The 16,116-nt window shown below is 29.7% G+C and overlaps 1 protein-coding gene across 1 annotated transcript; it reads right to left on the minus strand.

The window, feature by feature from the left end:
* Positions 1-1,043: 1,043 nt before the first annotated feature.
* LOC111636856 lies at positions 1,044-15,567 on the minus strand. Its single transcript, XM_023382246.1, has 4 exons — positions 15,093-15,567; positions 8,213-8,337; positions 6,377-6,491; positions 1,044-1,137 (listed from the first exon to the last, which is right to left on the minus strand). Exons 1-4 carry the CDS (start codon positions 15,353-15,355, stop codon positions 1,044-1,046), a joined length of 597 nt encoding a protein of 198 aa, XP_023238014.1. The 5' UTR covers positions 15,356-15,567.
* Between the last annotated feature and the right edge of the window lie 549 nt (positions 15,568-16,116).

Consider the following 16,116-nt stretch of genomic DNA (forward strand, 5'->3'; position numbering starts at 1 on the left):
AAAAATAATTTATCTGCTTTAAATGACTCAAATAAAAACATTTTTATAACATACATAAAACTAATATATATATATATATATAATGTTATAAAAATGTTTAAAACTATTCATTATCAAAATAATAAATAAATTATATTTTAAAAGATCTAGAAACACAGTGAAAATCTGTTTTATATTTAAAACAAATAATATTTTTAAGAAATAAATTTCTACTAAAAACTCACAAGAAAGCATATACTTTAATTTTCACAAAGTCTTTAATAAAAACATCTAAGAATTTTTAATCAAGAATCAATGACAACCAGATAGCCAAGTGGCTAATTAAATTTTTTTGTTATGGCATTCTATAATAAGTTAAGAAGTTAAAGATGTTCAATTGATTACAATAATATCTGACCATTACATTCAACACTATTTCATATCTAAACTGTAAATAATCAGAAGAAAAATATCAATTTAAGAAATCATGATTTCCAAAAATACTTTAAGGCATCTAAGATGCACCCTCATTTCACTATAGAATATTTAGAGTATATAAGTCATCTTATGTGTCTATCACTTGACCCAAATATTTTTCCATATTCTGGTTTTAAAAAACAAAGTAAAACTAGAATGCACATTTACTTATCAAGGAAAAAGAGAAGTTTAAAATAAGTCATTTACAATTAAAATTTATCATTAAAATATTCTATATAAATACATGCAAAAGCTGCTTACCTATGATGATAATAATAATATGTTTAATTAAACAATAACATTTTTATTTAAGAGATGGCAACACAGGAGTTATCTGTAGCCTACTGAAGGCCCTTTGGGAAATTCATTAGCTTATGTGAAATCACAACTTCACATATAAGATGAAAGACAATTTTTTTAAGCCTTTTTTAACAAAAATTATATCTTATATACCATAATATAATTCTTTTGTTTTCTGAAACCATGTTTTAGTATTTATTGACTGTTGAACACAAGATTGTGTTCAACAGTCAATAAATACCATAATATATCATAATAATTAAACATAATCTAAAAGGAAAATTTATTTACTTGGTTAAATTTTGGGAATTTCTACGAGTATAAGATGATAATGAAGAAAAAATCACCATTGGAGCTTTTCTGGAAGACACCAATACTACTCTGAAATTTTAAAACAATATATATTATTGATAAAGTCTAATTATTGTATTGTTTCGTACATTAAGAAATTATAAAATGCTGCAAACTAACTAATTTTTCAAAACAAATTATTATTTGAATAGCTAAAATTTATTAGTAAAAATACTTTTTACTTAATGATTTTTATTTGAAAAAAAATGTCAATCATTGTCATAATAATAATTATATATATAAAAAATAATAAATATATTTGTTGATTAAATTTTAATCTTAATCAACAAAATGATTAAATTTAGAAAATGTTGCCAAAATCCTGGAGACCACATATTAGGATCTCACGGGCTGCAGGTTTCTCATGACTGAAGTGAAGAAGGTATTTTACAAACAGCTCAATAATTCATCAATGTTGATACAGACATATAAAAGTAATTAAAAAATCTAGAATTGTCTTGCCTTATCTTATTAAATAAAGTAGAAAATGCTACCACTAAATTTATTTTTATATTTACTGGATGTATCCAGTGAAATATAGTTATTTTGTAGTGGTGTGGAGGACAAAAAAAGGATGACAAAGAAGTAACCATAAAATTAAACAGGATATTTATTCAACTGCAGCTACTTAGTCCTTCGTACACCTGGCTCGTTTACACTAAACACACTTGATCCCAAACTATAGTACGTGCACAAGTTCGAATCCGTCCGACAAAATTCTATATTTTCACAAATAGAACACGTGCTCGCGACAATAAAAAGATTATGGTTTAAGATACTACAACTACTTAAATCTACCTTAATCTAGCTTATATGCTAAGGAAGAAGGGTGAAGAAATTAAGAGATACGAAGGGAAGGGACAAGTATAAAGGACAGATTTTGTGGGGGTACCCGGGTAAACTTGGGAGTCTCCGATCTTCTCTATATCGGTACTTGAATTAACTCAATTTCCTTCCTCTTGATTCCGTCTCTTGAGAATTCGGGAGCGTTTTTTCTTGAGGTCTTAATCTGGGTGTCTTTCTAATTTTCGTCCGTTCGCAGACGACTTCCAAGCCTTCTCCGTTTGTCCCACTAGGTGACAAACCCTTTGCTTGCTGTTTCCTACGTCTGTACACCTCGGACGCTGACCCGAAAGTGTCTTGTTCGTTCTCCTGATGGCCTCAGGGCTTCTTAATGTCCCCTTTGTCTTCTCCCCTTTGTCCTTGGACAAAGGTCGTCCCCCACCCACAGAAAAGGAATAGGTTAGAAAGTTCTAGAAACACGTTAAAGACAAAGGAATTTAGGAGAAATAAAATTTATATCTACCCCTATTTACAAAAACATGGCGTACCGCCACAATTTGATTAATTTTCATTTATGTAATAAATATATATAGATGGGGCATTATCTCTCCATCATGAACCACTGCTCCAACTAAGTGTAAAAACCAAACTAATTGAAAATACAGAAAATATCATATATTGTTCCCATAAGCAGACATGGTTGGCTACATTGCTTAGATATGGCACCATGACCAAACCACAGTCATCGTTTCAAATCAAATTATACGAAAGGGCTTTAAGGTATTCACTGTTCCACTGATGTAAAAATGTGTCTTTTTGCTCCACAAAATCTCCAATGGCCATAACACATCCATTTCCATTCTGAAAAGGAAAGACAATGCAAAGTCAATTGGGTTTTCCTGTTAGTAGCAACTGCTCATTGTAGCTGATCTTATACTGATAACAATGCATAATCTTTTCAATACCTTCTACACTGTGTCTTAATTAAGAATACACACAACTGTTGTAACATTGCGTGTGCATTACTAAAGCCTGAAACACTATTGGCTTCAGTGCAGTAGGCACAACTGTGGTAATATCTTCAATAAAGTGAAATGATAGGTTTGTACCTTCAACCATATTGAACTCCCAGACATCCAACTTCCTCAAATCAAGTGATCATTCTTCTGAAAATTTCAAGTTCTCTTGAGACTAGGGACTAGGGTCCATGACCCTTGGTGTACACTCTTACAATGGTAAAATTTCCAAGGTGCAGCTGCAAAGTTACCTTTATTTTCATAAAAGAGCTTCACAAAAAATGTGGATTCTAGTAAGGAGATAGCTATTATAGACCATAAGAAAGAAATTTAAAAGTGGTGGCCACTTTTATACCCAGAATTTGACTGCAACACATGCTTATAGCACAGAAAATGCATTTTTATGCCAAAAGTACCATAGTGGTGAGTTTTATAGAAATGTCTTTTGCATGTCCTGAAATATTACCATACCAGATTTGGTTGCATTTGAACTGCTAAATATTTCTATAGATAATGTTGAAATGGGATATTTTAATTACAATGATAGAATGTCATAGTTTTCAGTTTAAAATATTTTATAACAAGGAATACAAAAACATCTAATTGTTTTCAAAATACACTTAGAATATAATGTAATAAATAGAATTTTTCTAGTTATTAAATATAGCTATTAAAACCATTCATGAAACATAATTATTCACTAGAATCAGAAAAAACAAATTGCACGTTTATTTTTTGTTACATTCAAATGCTAGAAATGTAGAAAAAAAACTTCAGAATATAAAAACTATATCAATATCTGTAAGGCATTTGTTTATATGTATTATTTTATTCTTATTCTTTTCATTGAAAAAAAAGAACAAAACAATACATATAAACAGTAGACTCTACTTATTGTAATCACAGATATTGTTATCAGCAATTTAGTATTATCAAAATTAGCATATCCCAAAACATATAAATAACATACACTTCTAAAATGTCACTTATTGTAAACAGAATTCAGTTATTGTTATCAGACATTTCTTTAAGAAAATGTTGGTTTCCTTACATAGTAGTATTTTCTTCTTCAAAGTTAATATAATTACATTCTTTATAAAGTTATTATCATTGGGAACAGACATTTTTAAGCTGTCTTTTTATTCTATCAGTTATCATTATCACTCATAACTAGTGTCTTAAATGCAGAACACCTTAATCCTTTGCTTACACTATAGTAATATAAATTGCTAACATTTCTTACTTCAATTATACCCTAATCATACTATTCTGCTCTTTATGACTTATTCCACCCACTTGTAAATTTCTCTGATATGCTTTACTCCATATTGTGTTAGAAGTAGTTTGTGAATCTGAGACAATTTCATTACGTTCAAACAAATAAGCAATTGCATTATTTATTAATGTTGCAATTTCTAAATTATCAATTTGAATTACTTTAAAATATTTCTGTCCTAATAAGTAATTGTTTTTCTTTTCTTGCTTATTCCAAATTTTGTATCTTTCTAATTTTTTGTATTTTTTTTTTTTTAGTGATCTATAAAATCTGTTATTTTCAGGATATTAGATATAGGATGTCTGAAAATAACTCCAGGGTTTCAAACCTAAGTATTTTTGGTAAGGATTGTCATACAATAGTGTTTTTAGTAGTTTTGTGAAGTGGCAATATCAAGTTTTAATTTGATAAACTACAAAGATTTGAATTTAATACAGTAAAAACTACATTACAAATACTAAACATATCTTCATTGCTCACCATGTCCAATCACCAGGAATAACTACAGTATTCTTCACTGCAGAGATGACCTTTCTTTGTAGGCTACTACTCTGCACAAATATAAAACAGTCTAAAATGTCCACAGGTGATAATCCCAACACAATTAAAAATTTATTTTTTACAAAGATTTGAGTTTGTTACCACCTTGTTAGATCTCATTAATGAAAATTACAGCTACCTCAAGAACATTTTGTTTTCTGGTGAGGAAATTTTTCTTATCCATGGAGTAGGAAATTGTCATAATTGTCAAGTGTGGGGCTCAGCAAATCCATGTGAACTAGTGCAATTCATCTGTAACAGTCTAAAAGTCAATGTCAAATACAGTATCATGCATGATCAAATTGTGGACCATTTTTTTCATGAGGCAATGATTACATCATTCTCAACCTGTGGAAACACTAAGTTCTCCAGCAAATTCAAATATTTCATACCTAGATATGCTGGAGAACTTTGGAACAGGATATGCTAACTTTGTGTTTACAGAGACTGAGAACGTGAAGGGCCTAATTTTCCAACAGGATGGAGCCCTACTCCACTATAATAAGATTGTGTGGAATGTACTCAACAACCAATTTTCAAGAAAATGGATATGCAGAGGAGGTTCCATTGCTTGCCACTGCAAAGTCCTGATTTGATGCCAATGAATTTCTTCTTTTTGGCCATATTGAAGACTTAATATATCATGAAAAGAATCTAATCCCTTCATCACTTACTGAGAGAATAACATAGAACATATATGCAACCATAGAAGCAATTCCCATTGATTTGCTTACCCAAGCATGGATTTGAGGTGAAGTAGCCTTTAATGTCTGTCATACTGTAAATGATGCACACACTGAATTGCATTAATAGGAATTAAACTTGTGATATATACTTTTGTAACTTATGCTGTGTATATTTTTGTTGTATATATGTTGTCTATTCCCAATATAACAAAAAATTTAATGCCAATTTTCAGATACCCTGTATTTGTATTGATAATTCATTATTGATTATTCTAATACTAAATAAAAGAATGGTTATGTAAAGATGTTTAGAATAAATATCTTTACATAACCACACCAACTATGTGTCAACAAAATAGAAGCTTTTTGTATTGATACTTTTAATGCTGAATTTTAAGGTCATCAAATAAAAAATATCCTTCAACTTTATTGGGCAGCAATTTTCAAATTGTAGACCTATACATTATCACTGTCATCTGTTTGTTGTCTGTCTGTATGTCCTTCAATAATCTCAAGAACAGAGTTAGATAAAAATTTAAACATGATATGGAAAACTTAGAGATCAAAATCCTGATTAACTATATACAAAATTCCATTCTGGGCTGAAAGTCACATGACTTTTTTTAAATTAAAAGATAATTAAAAATTGCAGTCCTGCATTGTGATGATGTCACACAATAAATAATTGCTCATCAATTTTAATTAACATTAATATGTATTCAATCATTGTACTAGCTTATTTTGCTTTCTGTGGAAATAATTTTTTTAACCATTGTTATTTTAAAATATGTGAAAGACATCGATTTACTTGTTTTATTTCAGTTTTTTGAAAATAAATGTACAATTTCTTATTGTGAATATTGTAAACATATTTTCATTGAATGTATGAATAAATTTTTGATGACTATAGAAGCACATAAACAAACATTTCTCAATTTGATTCTAAATTTACATCTCAGTCACATTACCTCTCATCATGTATTGGCTGTTCGCTTGGAGTAGTAATATAATGAATTTCCAAAACACCAGGACAAGATGATTCTGATAATGAAGTAGATGGTTTCCTGTTATGTGGTAGACACACTGAAAGATATTAAATTTTTTATTTTATAAATTAATTTATGCTATTTTTAATAATATATATATAAACTTTAAAAATTTAAACATTTCATGTAAATTTAAAATTTAATTATTTTTCAAATTTTATGAAATATTTAAGTTTTTAAAGTTTATATCATATATGGTGAAAGATAATTTTTAAAGCTGGTTACAGAAAATAAGAAAATTAATTTTAAGCTTGTCACAAAAGTTGATTCTAGAAAAACATTTAGTGTAATTTGTAAGTAATAATTAGAAACAGAATATATAAAAAATAGAATAGTTTTGGTGATTAAAAATAGTAGACACTCTTGAAACTGGAAAAACTGTCCACTGAAGACAGGCATCTGCTCAAGACATGTATTTGCTAAATAATTGCCGTATATTTTACAAAAATCAGTGGTTTTTCAAATAATCAATATTTATCTGTTTCATGAACAAGTATGTAATAAGATTAAAATTCAGGAATAAATATTCAGGAATTCCCAAAATTATAGTGTTATTTTTATACAATAATTAATTAACATAACTTGATACTAGAAGATTAAATGCCATCTTGTATTAAAATTAACAATTAAAAGTTAATCATTAAATAATTTAGAAAAATCCATTAGAAAAGATTTGGCCTGGAATAGGACTTCAAATCACACTCCTGCATACCAGAATGGCACTGTTATTGATTATCCTAGCCAAATCTCCCATATGTGATGTTTGCCAAATTTCCTGAGACATAATTCATTTGGTTACTTTGCTTCTTTTGTTCTTCAAAATACTCAGAATTTCTTAATTCCCATCTTCCATTATGTAAGGGAAAAATTCCAGTATTAAGCTACTCATCTTTGACACTGAGTTTAAAAACATTATCTAAAAATGGAACTATAAAAATCAACTTTAAAGACAAAATTATTTCCTTAAAGTTGTCAAATCCTACAAAAGTATGGTACCAAACCCTAAAAATTATGGCACCAAAGATAAACATGACAGTTAAAAAATGAAATTCACAAAAAACATGTAATTGATTACATTGTCTGCTTAATAGAGTTTGAAAAATAGAAAGAATAGAATACTTTTGTTTGTTGTCTATAGAAAGAAGTGTCTACTTTATGAAAGTTAATATACATCATTAGTCTTATTACTAAGCTAAGACTGGACATTTTATCACTCAAGTATAGATGTCTGCTAAATTGAAGTTTTGTTATAATCTATATTTCATAATCAATAAGTTATAAAATATGCAAAAATATTATTTTTTGCAATATTTTCATGTAAGGCAGTGGTTCCCAAAGTTGGTGCTACTGCCCCCTGTGGGCAGTGAGTAAATCTAGAGGGGTGAAATAAAGCAAGTGAGCAGCAGAGGTATTGGAGGCAAAATATGAAATGGTGATCATAGGCAAAGAGTCACTAGCAACTTTTTCCTTTCCTCTGTTAAAATGGATAAGATGAAATATTGCATTTAATGGTTTGCATATGTGGAGAACAATGTATGGTAAGGACACAAAGTTTGAGGTTCATAGAAAGATTTTTCTAAGAATATTTCTAAGCCTTTCTCATACAAAGAAAAATGGGTTAGGGATATTGGATATATGTTTATAGAACCAAGGGGGGCAGTGGCTTGAAAAAGTTTGGGAATCACTGATGTGTAAAGCATATAATATATAATTTTCTTTGAAAACAAATAAATAAATATTTTATAGAAAACAACTGACCTATACTTTCCATGCTATTGTAAGAAGGAAGAGACTCTTGAGTAGATCTTTGTCGAAGAAGACTCTTTCGTCTCTGTGATACTGTGGTAATTTTAGTTCTAGTTTCACACATAAAACTATGTCTTCTGCAAAAATAAAAATTTTAAAACATGAAAATTTTATTCTACAACACAGCAAACTCAATAAGTCAAACTTCCTTAACTCAAATTTTATTTTTGTTCCAATTTAAGTTTGCATTGAGTCAATGCATTCTGTTTTTCTACAAGTTGTAGTAATTTTAAGACCACATTTTGTTCACTTGAAATTTAAGATCCAAAGACTATTTCATGTCTAATTTTGTGTGCTTCCTTCTGCATTTTCAAGAGAATGGATGATGATATCACAAAGTTGAAGATTGGTATTGTACAGAATTATGCTTCTGCATAATATAAAATTCAAAATTTTAACATTTTATGCCTAAAGTAAAGTAACAATCTTATTCTTAAATTGACCAATTAAAGCAAATTGACCAATGATTCTTAGTGCATTAAAATCACTTTTTTCAATTTTCAGATTTTTTAAATTTAAAAATGTAGCAATATCAAAATGTTTTGAACACCTCTGTGATTTGACAACTTATTGAGTTACTGGCCAATCAAATTTACGAATTTGTATCTCCTTATTTGGAATTAAACATTTGTATAAATTTCACTATACAGTTTGAACACACTTCATTGCAAATAGTGACCAGTTAATCAGTGTATTGATCACTTTCATTCCAAAGTAAAAAAGAAATGGCTAACAAAAACATAAAGATTTTAATGATAACAGAAAGAGTATCTGTCATAAAGACTATGGAGGAAAACAAAAATAAAATATCAAAAATTGCAAAATAATTTGACATTCCATTGAGTAGTCTTACTATATATCTGAAAAACAAGGAGAGGATTTTGGAGTTTTAATAAATAACAGAATTTCAAATGATGAAAAGTATATGCTAAAATGGTTTATCCTGTCAATGGGAAATTTCTCAAAGGAAAAGCTGAACAATTCAGACAATAATTGGGACATACTAGATTCAACACAAACAGCTGGATAAATTTAACAAGCATTGAACAGTTTTCAATAAAATCTGTGGCAAAAGTGCAGAAGTGTGAGAGGAGAATTGCAGGAAGTAGATAAAACATTTACACCAGATATTACACAGAACTATAGCCCAGATTATGGATGTCTGCCGAATCCATCCTTATATCAAAGAATCTAGGTCAATCTCATTATAACAATGAGTGATAAAAAAAGTTTCATTCAAATATTTTGTCAATGTTGAACATGACCTAACCAAATTACTTCACCAGCAATCCAGCCACTGACCATACCAACAGATGAAATGGACTCAAGAAATGAATGAATTCATCATCTGTACCTACTACACCATTACAAAACTTGAAACAGACATGACAGCATACAGACACTACATGACATTTTCACGGAGAAATAATCACATCTCACTTTTTTTTTTTACTCTTTCTGCCCTATAGGAACTAAGAGGTCTCTTTTAGCAAGTCCGTTATGAATTCAGCCAAACCCACAATGGGGCAGCCGGGTGATGAGGGACAGGGTCCGACATATTCAGTCAGACAACCCCTGAAAAATTCCTGGGGACTTTTTGACCCATCTGGATTCAATCCCAGGTCTCCCACAACTGTAGGCTGTCACCTTGACCATGTGGCGAACACCACCCTTCACATCTTAATCGTTGTGAAAAAGAAGCAATGAAACCCAGGTCATCACTTCCTGGAACAAGTTCAAACTCACCAGTGAGACAGTTGGTGGTTAGTTCTTTTGTTAGCCATGTCATTAAGACATGTATCATATACGCAAGGAAGACAATAAACTCAGTTGTGCTATGATCTCGTCTCATTCATTTTTTATCACACACAGTGATGAAAGTAAAGCAATAGTAGTAGAATCACTATAACCACTTGGCCATCTGGTGGTCCACATCTCACTGTTACAGAACAAAGGGTTGTTCATTGTTAATCAGGAAAGAACAATTATACACAACAACCTTATTGCATAAACAATGCTTGAACATATTAAACAAATTGCATTTAACAAATTACAATTAAACAGATACATCAATACAACAATTGATGTATCTGTTTAATTGTATACATAAATAACAATATACTATACATAAATAACAATCATTCATAAAAATGTACACAGCACAATATGCACCAATGAAAACTTAAGTAAAACAAATTTACAGCAAGCAATTATTTATTGTGACATCGTCACAATGCCAGACTGAAATTTTTAATTTCATTTTAAATTTATTTACCNCACAATATGCACCAATGAAAACTTAAGTAAAACAAATTTACAGCAAGCAATTATTTATTGTGACATCGTCACAATGCCAGACTGAAATTTTTAATTATATTTTTAATTTATTTAATTTAAAATATATGCTCACCACCTCAGATTAGTAGTGGCTTGCCCCAGTAAATCATACTTTTCCAAGACTTGTGCCAGTCATCTATCTAACACCTTTCAGGGAAAAATTTTTGAATTGAAATAACAATTTCCGGTTTGCATTGTAAGTTCATATATAGCATCCTGCCTCTAAGGTTTCCATATCTAGTCTCGTCTTTCATCTAACTAACTCTGTTCTCGAGGTTAAGGAAAGACAGACAAACAAACAACAGTGGGAATTTATAGGTTTACAGTTTTTTCAAATTGTAGCCCAACTAGTGACACAGAATTAATTAACACATTCCCTAAGAAATACTCATTAAATATATAGGTTTAAGATCCATGAATACTTAAAATACTCACATCAAAACAAGTGGGAACTCTACACTACCTAAATACATATATATTATCAAATTAAATTTAACCATAATCAATTTCATATTTATGAGGAGGGACCCAAAAAAGCCAAACTGAGAACGTGCTGCCATTCATAGACATAGTAGAGAGTTCTCCCGTTACATGGGGTTAGTAGAGACCTTCATGAAACAGCTGTGTAAACGGCTTCTATATTTTGCGTCAGTTTGTAGGTTTGCATTTGAGCATAGTGTTGTGTTCCTCTTACTGTTATTTTGTTCCACCTGCAAAGTTCTGGGCATCCTTCAACATCTCGAAATAATGAAAACGTTGAAAAAATCCGCCAAAAAAGTGTTAAGATGTCTGCGAGAGGATGTGCGAAGGAAACACCCAGAACTTTGGCGATCAGGTGACTGGTTCCTTCATCACGACAACGCCCCCCACACACACGGCATTACGAGTGACTCACTATTTGACCTCTCGAGGATGGCCTATCGTTCTCCAACCTCCGTATTCACCTAGCCCTGTGCGAATTTTTTTGGTTTCTGAGAATGAAGAAAAACTAAAAGGAACGCGTTTTGATGATGTGGAGGCAATAAAAACAGCTTCACTAAGGGCACTGAACGATATCAAGGTTGAAGAGTTACAGAGATGCTTCAAACAGTGGGGAAAAAGACTTGACAAGTGCATCGCATCTAATGGAGAGTACTTTGATTGAAGGTGACTGAAGGAATTTTGTAAAAAAGTTAATAAATAAAGTTTTTATACAAAAAATCCGGTTATTTTTGGGTCCACACATCAGTCTATTCTGGTACAGTCACTATAGTTACATACCATGTTTTTAAACCATCACAAACAACATAGTCAAAACACAGACAAATCATAAGCTTGGCAAAGAAGACTTAAACACAAATTCATAACATTAGACAACAACTACACAGGCTGACACAATACACTGGAAATAATGTAATATCAAACTCAATGAAAGAGATTAGGAAAATATTCAAGAAAATTAAAACACACAAACAGTACAAACAACACAATAAGCATATACAGGTTTATATCAGCACTCTCAAACAAAAACTAGCAGCCAAGTAATAAAATGATACAAATAATACAAAGCTTGTATGCTACAATGATAATAAATCTGCATGGCAACATTACTCGAAGTCTAGGTTGGAATGACAAGATTGGAGATTGAAGAGATGACATAATGCATATTTATACAGTTCTATTTACTCCAAGGTTCTGCTGTTCTGACAACTTTTCAATAGTTGTAACAGATGTCTTTGTGTGGGTTGTGCTTATATCAATAAGTTGTTGTTTTGTGCTGTACTAAAACTTAGCTAAAGTATTAAGCAAGTCTACTAATAAGAAGCTGAAAAGAAAGTGCAAATTTAAACTTTAATGGGAGAATACTTATTATTGGATACATAAATCATTTAACAACAGGAAAGATTTTTCTAAATGTTGCCATAAAGAATTTATTGTAAATCATAATGATGAAAATGATGTTAAACAGCATTCCCTGAAAAAAGTCACAGAAAAAATAAATATAGGCACTTATGATTTTTGTTTGACTTATCAGAGCTACTACCATTACTACCCTTGTATTTTGCAGCCATGTTTGCACAGTAATTAGCATAATTAGCAAACGTGGTTACTATGCATGGTTACTACTAAGCATTACTATGCAAGAAACAAAAAGAAACATTGATATCACAAACACAACATGTTACCAGTGAGAACTCCAAACAAAGATTGACATGAATCCATTTTTAATGCAAAACAAAGAGATTAGTCACAATAGCACTTTCTCAGAATGAGAATGAGCTTGATTAAGTGAGATGCTACAAGACTTCATGCATCTTAAAAATAGCATGGATTTAGTGCACAATTAAGAATTTCTCTTATGTATTTTTTTCCAGACTGTCAATTGCAAGGCTAAAACTGCAGGAGCCTATTATACAGTTTTATTAGCATAGTAGTTTCATTTTATATCCATCCAGTTCCTCCTTAGTCTACTAAGATAAATGTTGTTTATATTATATACAGTACCTATATTATAAAAACTAATAAATTGTATTATGAAAAAATAATGTTTCTTTTTTAAAATCCAATCCTTTTAAAAATTCTGTGAATTAGCCTGAAAACCTAAATAATAATTTTCCATGGCTATAGCTAATACAATAATAAAATATAATGTAAAAGAAGCAAAAATATAAATTTAATTTAAAAATTATTACTGAACTTATAAAATTGCATGATATTATTATTAAGACATTGATTTATATTAATTTACATTCAAAATCTAAGAATAAATATTTTATTTATTATATTTTTTAACATAACTCTTTATTCTTCCAAATAAATGTTTTACATCATTTCCATTTATGTAGGTGAATGTTGTTTATTCTAACTTATAATTGGCATTGTTCCATCAATTTCTCTCTCTTAACTTATTTCAATAGTAATTTAAAATCATATCAACAGTTTTTTATATGGAGAAATATTTGAAAAAAGTAAAACTAAAAGAATAAAAAAATATTAAATTAGAATTTTTAAAATGAAAAACTTTCCTCAATATAAAAAAAATATATATTATTGTTTTCTTAACTAACAATCCTTGGATGTAATCCAATTTTATTTCTTTTCACATAAAAAACATTTACATAAAAATATTTATTTTTCTAGAATAAATATAAATCTTTTATAAATTTATATGATTTGTATCTATAAATGTATCGGTGCATATGCATATACGTTGCATTGCCAATAATATTAAACTTTCCTTATTATTATTTATGCTTTTAACTATTAATTTTCCTTTATCAAGTCAAAAAAGATGATTAAATCAAATATTTGATTTTAAAATTATTGTCACAAATGAAGTGCGTAGAAAAGTTCACCAGCAGCACCGAGAGTTGGAAACGCCCCCCTCATATGCATATATATAAATGTCAATAAGGTAAAAAAACAGTGAAATATTTTATACTATATTTAAAAAACTGAAAAAAAAATCTATCTTAATACAGTTGACTTTCAAGATTTTTAATTAAGAGTATAATCATTTCTTTAAAAATAATATATGGCACTAATGACTTTGGACATTGGACAACCTTGTTTTAAATTATTTTACATCAAAATTGTTCTAAATCTAAAAGTTTAATCCATTGTCACGATAACTAGCATTATAATCAGAAAACATTGTAAAAGCTACAGATTAGATGTGTGTAATAAAATTATAATGAATTTTAAAAGAATCTATTGTTTTATACAACCTAACTTAGTATCTTTTTTAAATCAAACAAATTCAAAATTAAAATTATTTCACTGCAGCCTTCTAAAAACGTCATCATTAAATATTTCTCAAATATAGTACCGTATACATGATTTTACTAAGATTTTTTCGCATATAATTTAAATTCACAAAATTTTCATAGACTTATTTACAACGAGCAAAATGCAGATTTAGAATGTAAAGACAAAAATAGACTAAACATAATACAGTGGTTACAATGTCATGATTCCTAATTTTAAATTTGTAGAAACTACTTTTTTCATTTTTTAATCAATCAATTATGCCTTCTTATTGTCTTACAATAGTTTTGTTTAAAAATATATCTTAATACAGACAAATAAAATTTATTACCCAGATAAATCTTACTAAAATGGATACATATAATAACATATTGCTACGAGATAACAATTACATTTATTTTAAATTTATAACATTAGCACATAAATTAATGTTTCCAAAGTTCTTTGGCCCATAATTAGTTATGTTGTATATGAAATCTTCATTAGAATTAACTGAATTTTTCAATTGAATCATATAGAACTTATTTATGTATATGACTGAAAAATTCAGTTTAAATATTAATCTGTGCTGCAAATCACATATTAGATATAGAAATATTAAGTTCACTCATCCAAAAAAAAAAGTGATGATTCAATTCTGTTTAAAGCTTGCATTAAAACAAAGGAATTGTATGCATATTTTTAAGGTTTTTAAAACTAAATTTAAATCTAGCAAAACATAAAGATTAAATCAAATGAATTATCTCACCTATCTCTACATTTCGGGCTGCTTGGATGAACAGGAATCTCCATAGAATTGGACGTTTCCAGTTTTTCCTCTCGTCGTCTAACACTCTTTTTCGTGTAGTCATATTCTTTACTTTCGTTTTCCTTCGAATGTATACTCTTAATATTAAGATTTAAAAGTCCCAATTTAGTATCCCTGTGAGTACCGTCTAGCGATATATTCGAGAGAAAACTCAGAGCAGCTAATCGCCTACGCGAACGCTGTCTTTGTACTAATGTAGTCATTTTAATTATGAAATTGTGCCATATTTGCGAAATATCACTTATAAACTTGTGCCTTTAAAAAATAACGGCCAGCGGGGAAAAAAAATATCCGTAAATCGTACGAGCGTACGCTACTGTAGGAGTATCCAAAACATTGATATTTGTTTCTATTTTCTTTCCTAGGGGCGCTTCGAAGAAATCGCTTTTAAAATTCTATACACAAACAAATGGTAACGTCGTCTGCTACTTCCTATGTTGTTACGTCATGTAATTCGACAGGAAAGATGTATTAACGTTCCTTATTAATTGTGAAAATTTTAAATGTCATAATAAAAAAATGCTGAGTTTGAAAAAGTTAAAACATTAATAATTTACAATAATATGTCATAATGAATTTAGTTTTCCGGAATGGATCGTTTCCGAATAATTCCTAGGGTTTTTCGTTCCGTCCGGATTGAATCCCGAATCTTCCGGAGCGGTAGGCTGTCAGCTTAACAGCTCGGCCATCTTAATTCGCGCGTAGAATTTCGAGAAATCAGACATGCCTAGAACAGAGAAGAAATATTGTCTGCTAGAAGAAATGCCATAGAATTCGAATTTCCATAGAATTCGATTTCTAATTATTTTTTCTTCTATATGAAAAGCATATTGATTAAAAGCAAATGTGAAATAACCCGATTTTATTTTGAACAGTAACAGGATGTAGTTGTGTGCTAAACAGTGGCGTGCCGTCATTGGAAGCGGTGGATGCGCCACTTCCCTTGTATTTTCTAAAAAATAAA

Source organism: Centruroides sculpturatus, unplaced genomic scaffold (assembly GCF_000671375.1).
Source record: "Centruroides sculpturatus isolate CEXI.00-Female unplaced genomic scaffold, Cexi_2.0 scaffold1101, whole genome shotgun sequence".
NCBI lineage: Eukaryota > Metazoa > Arthropoda > Arachnida > Scorpiones > Buthidae > Centruroides > Centruroides sculpturatus.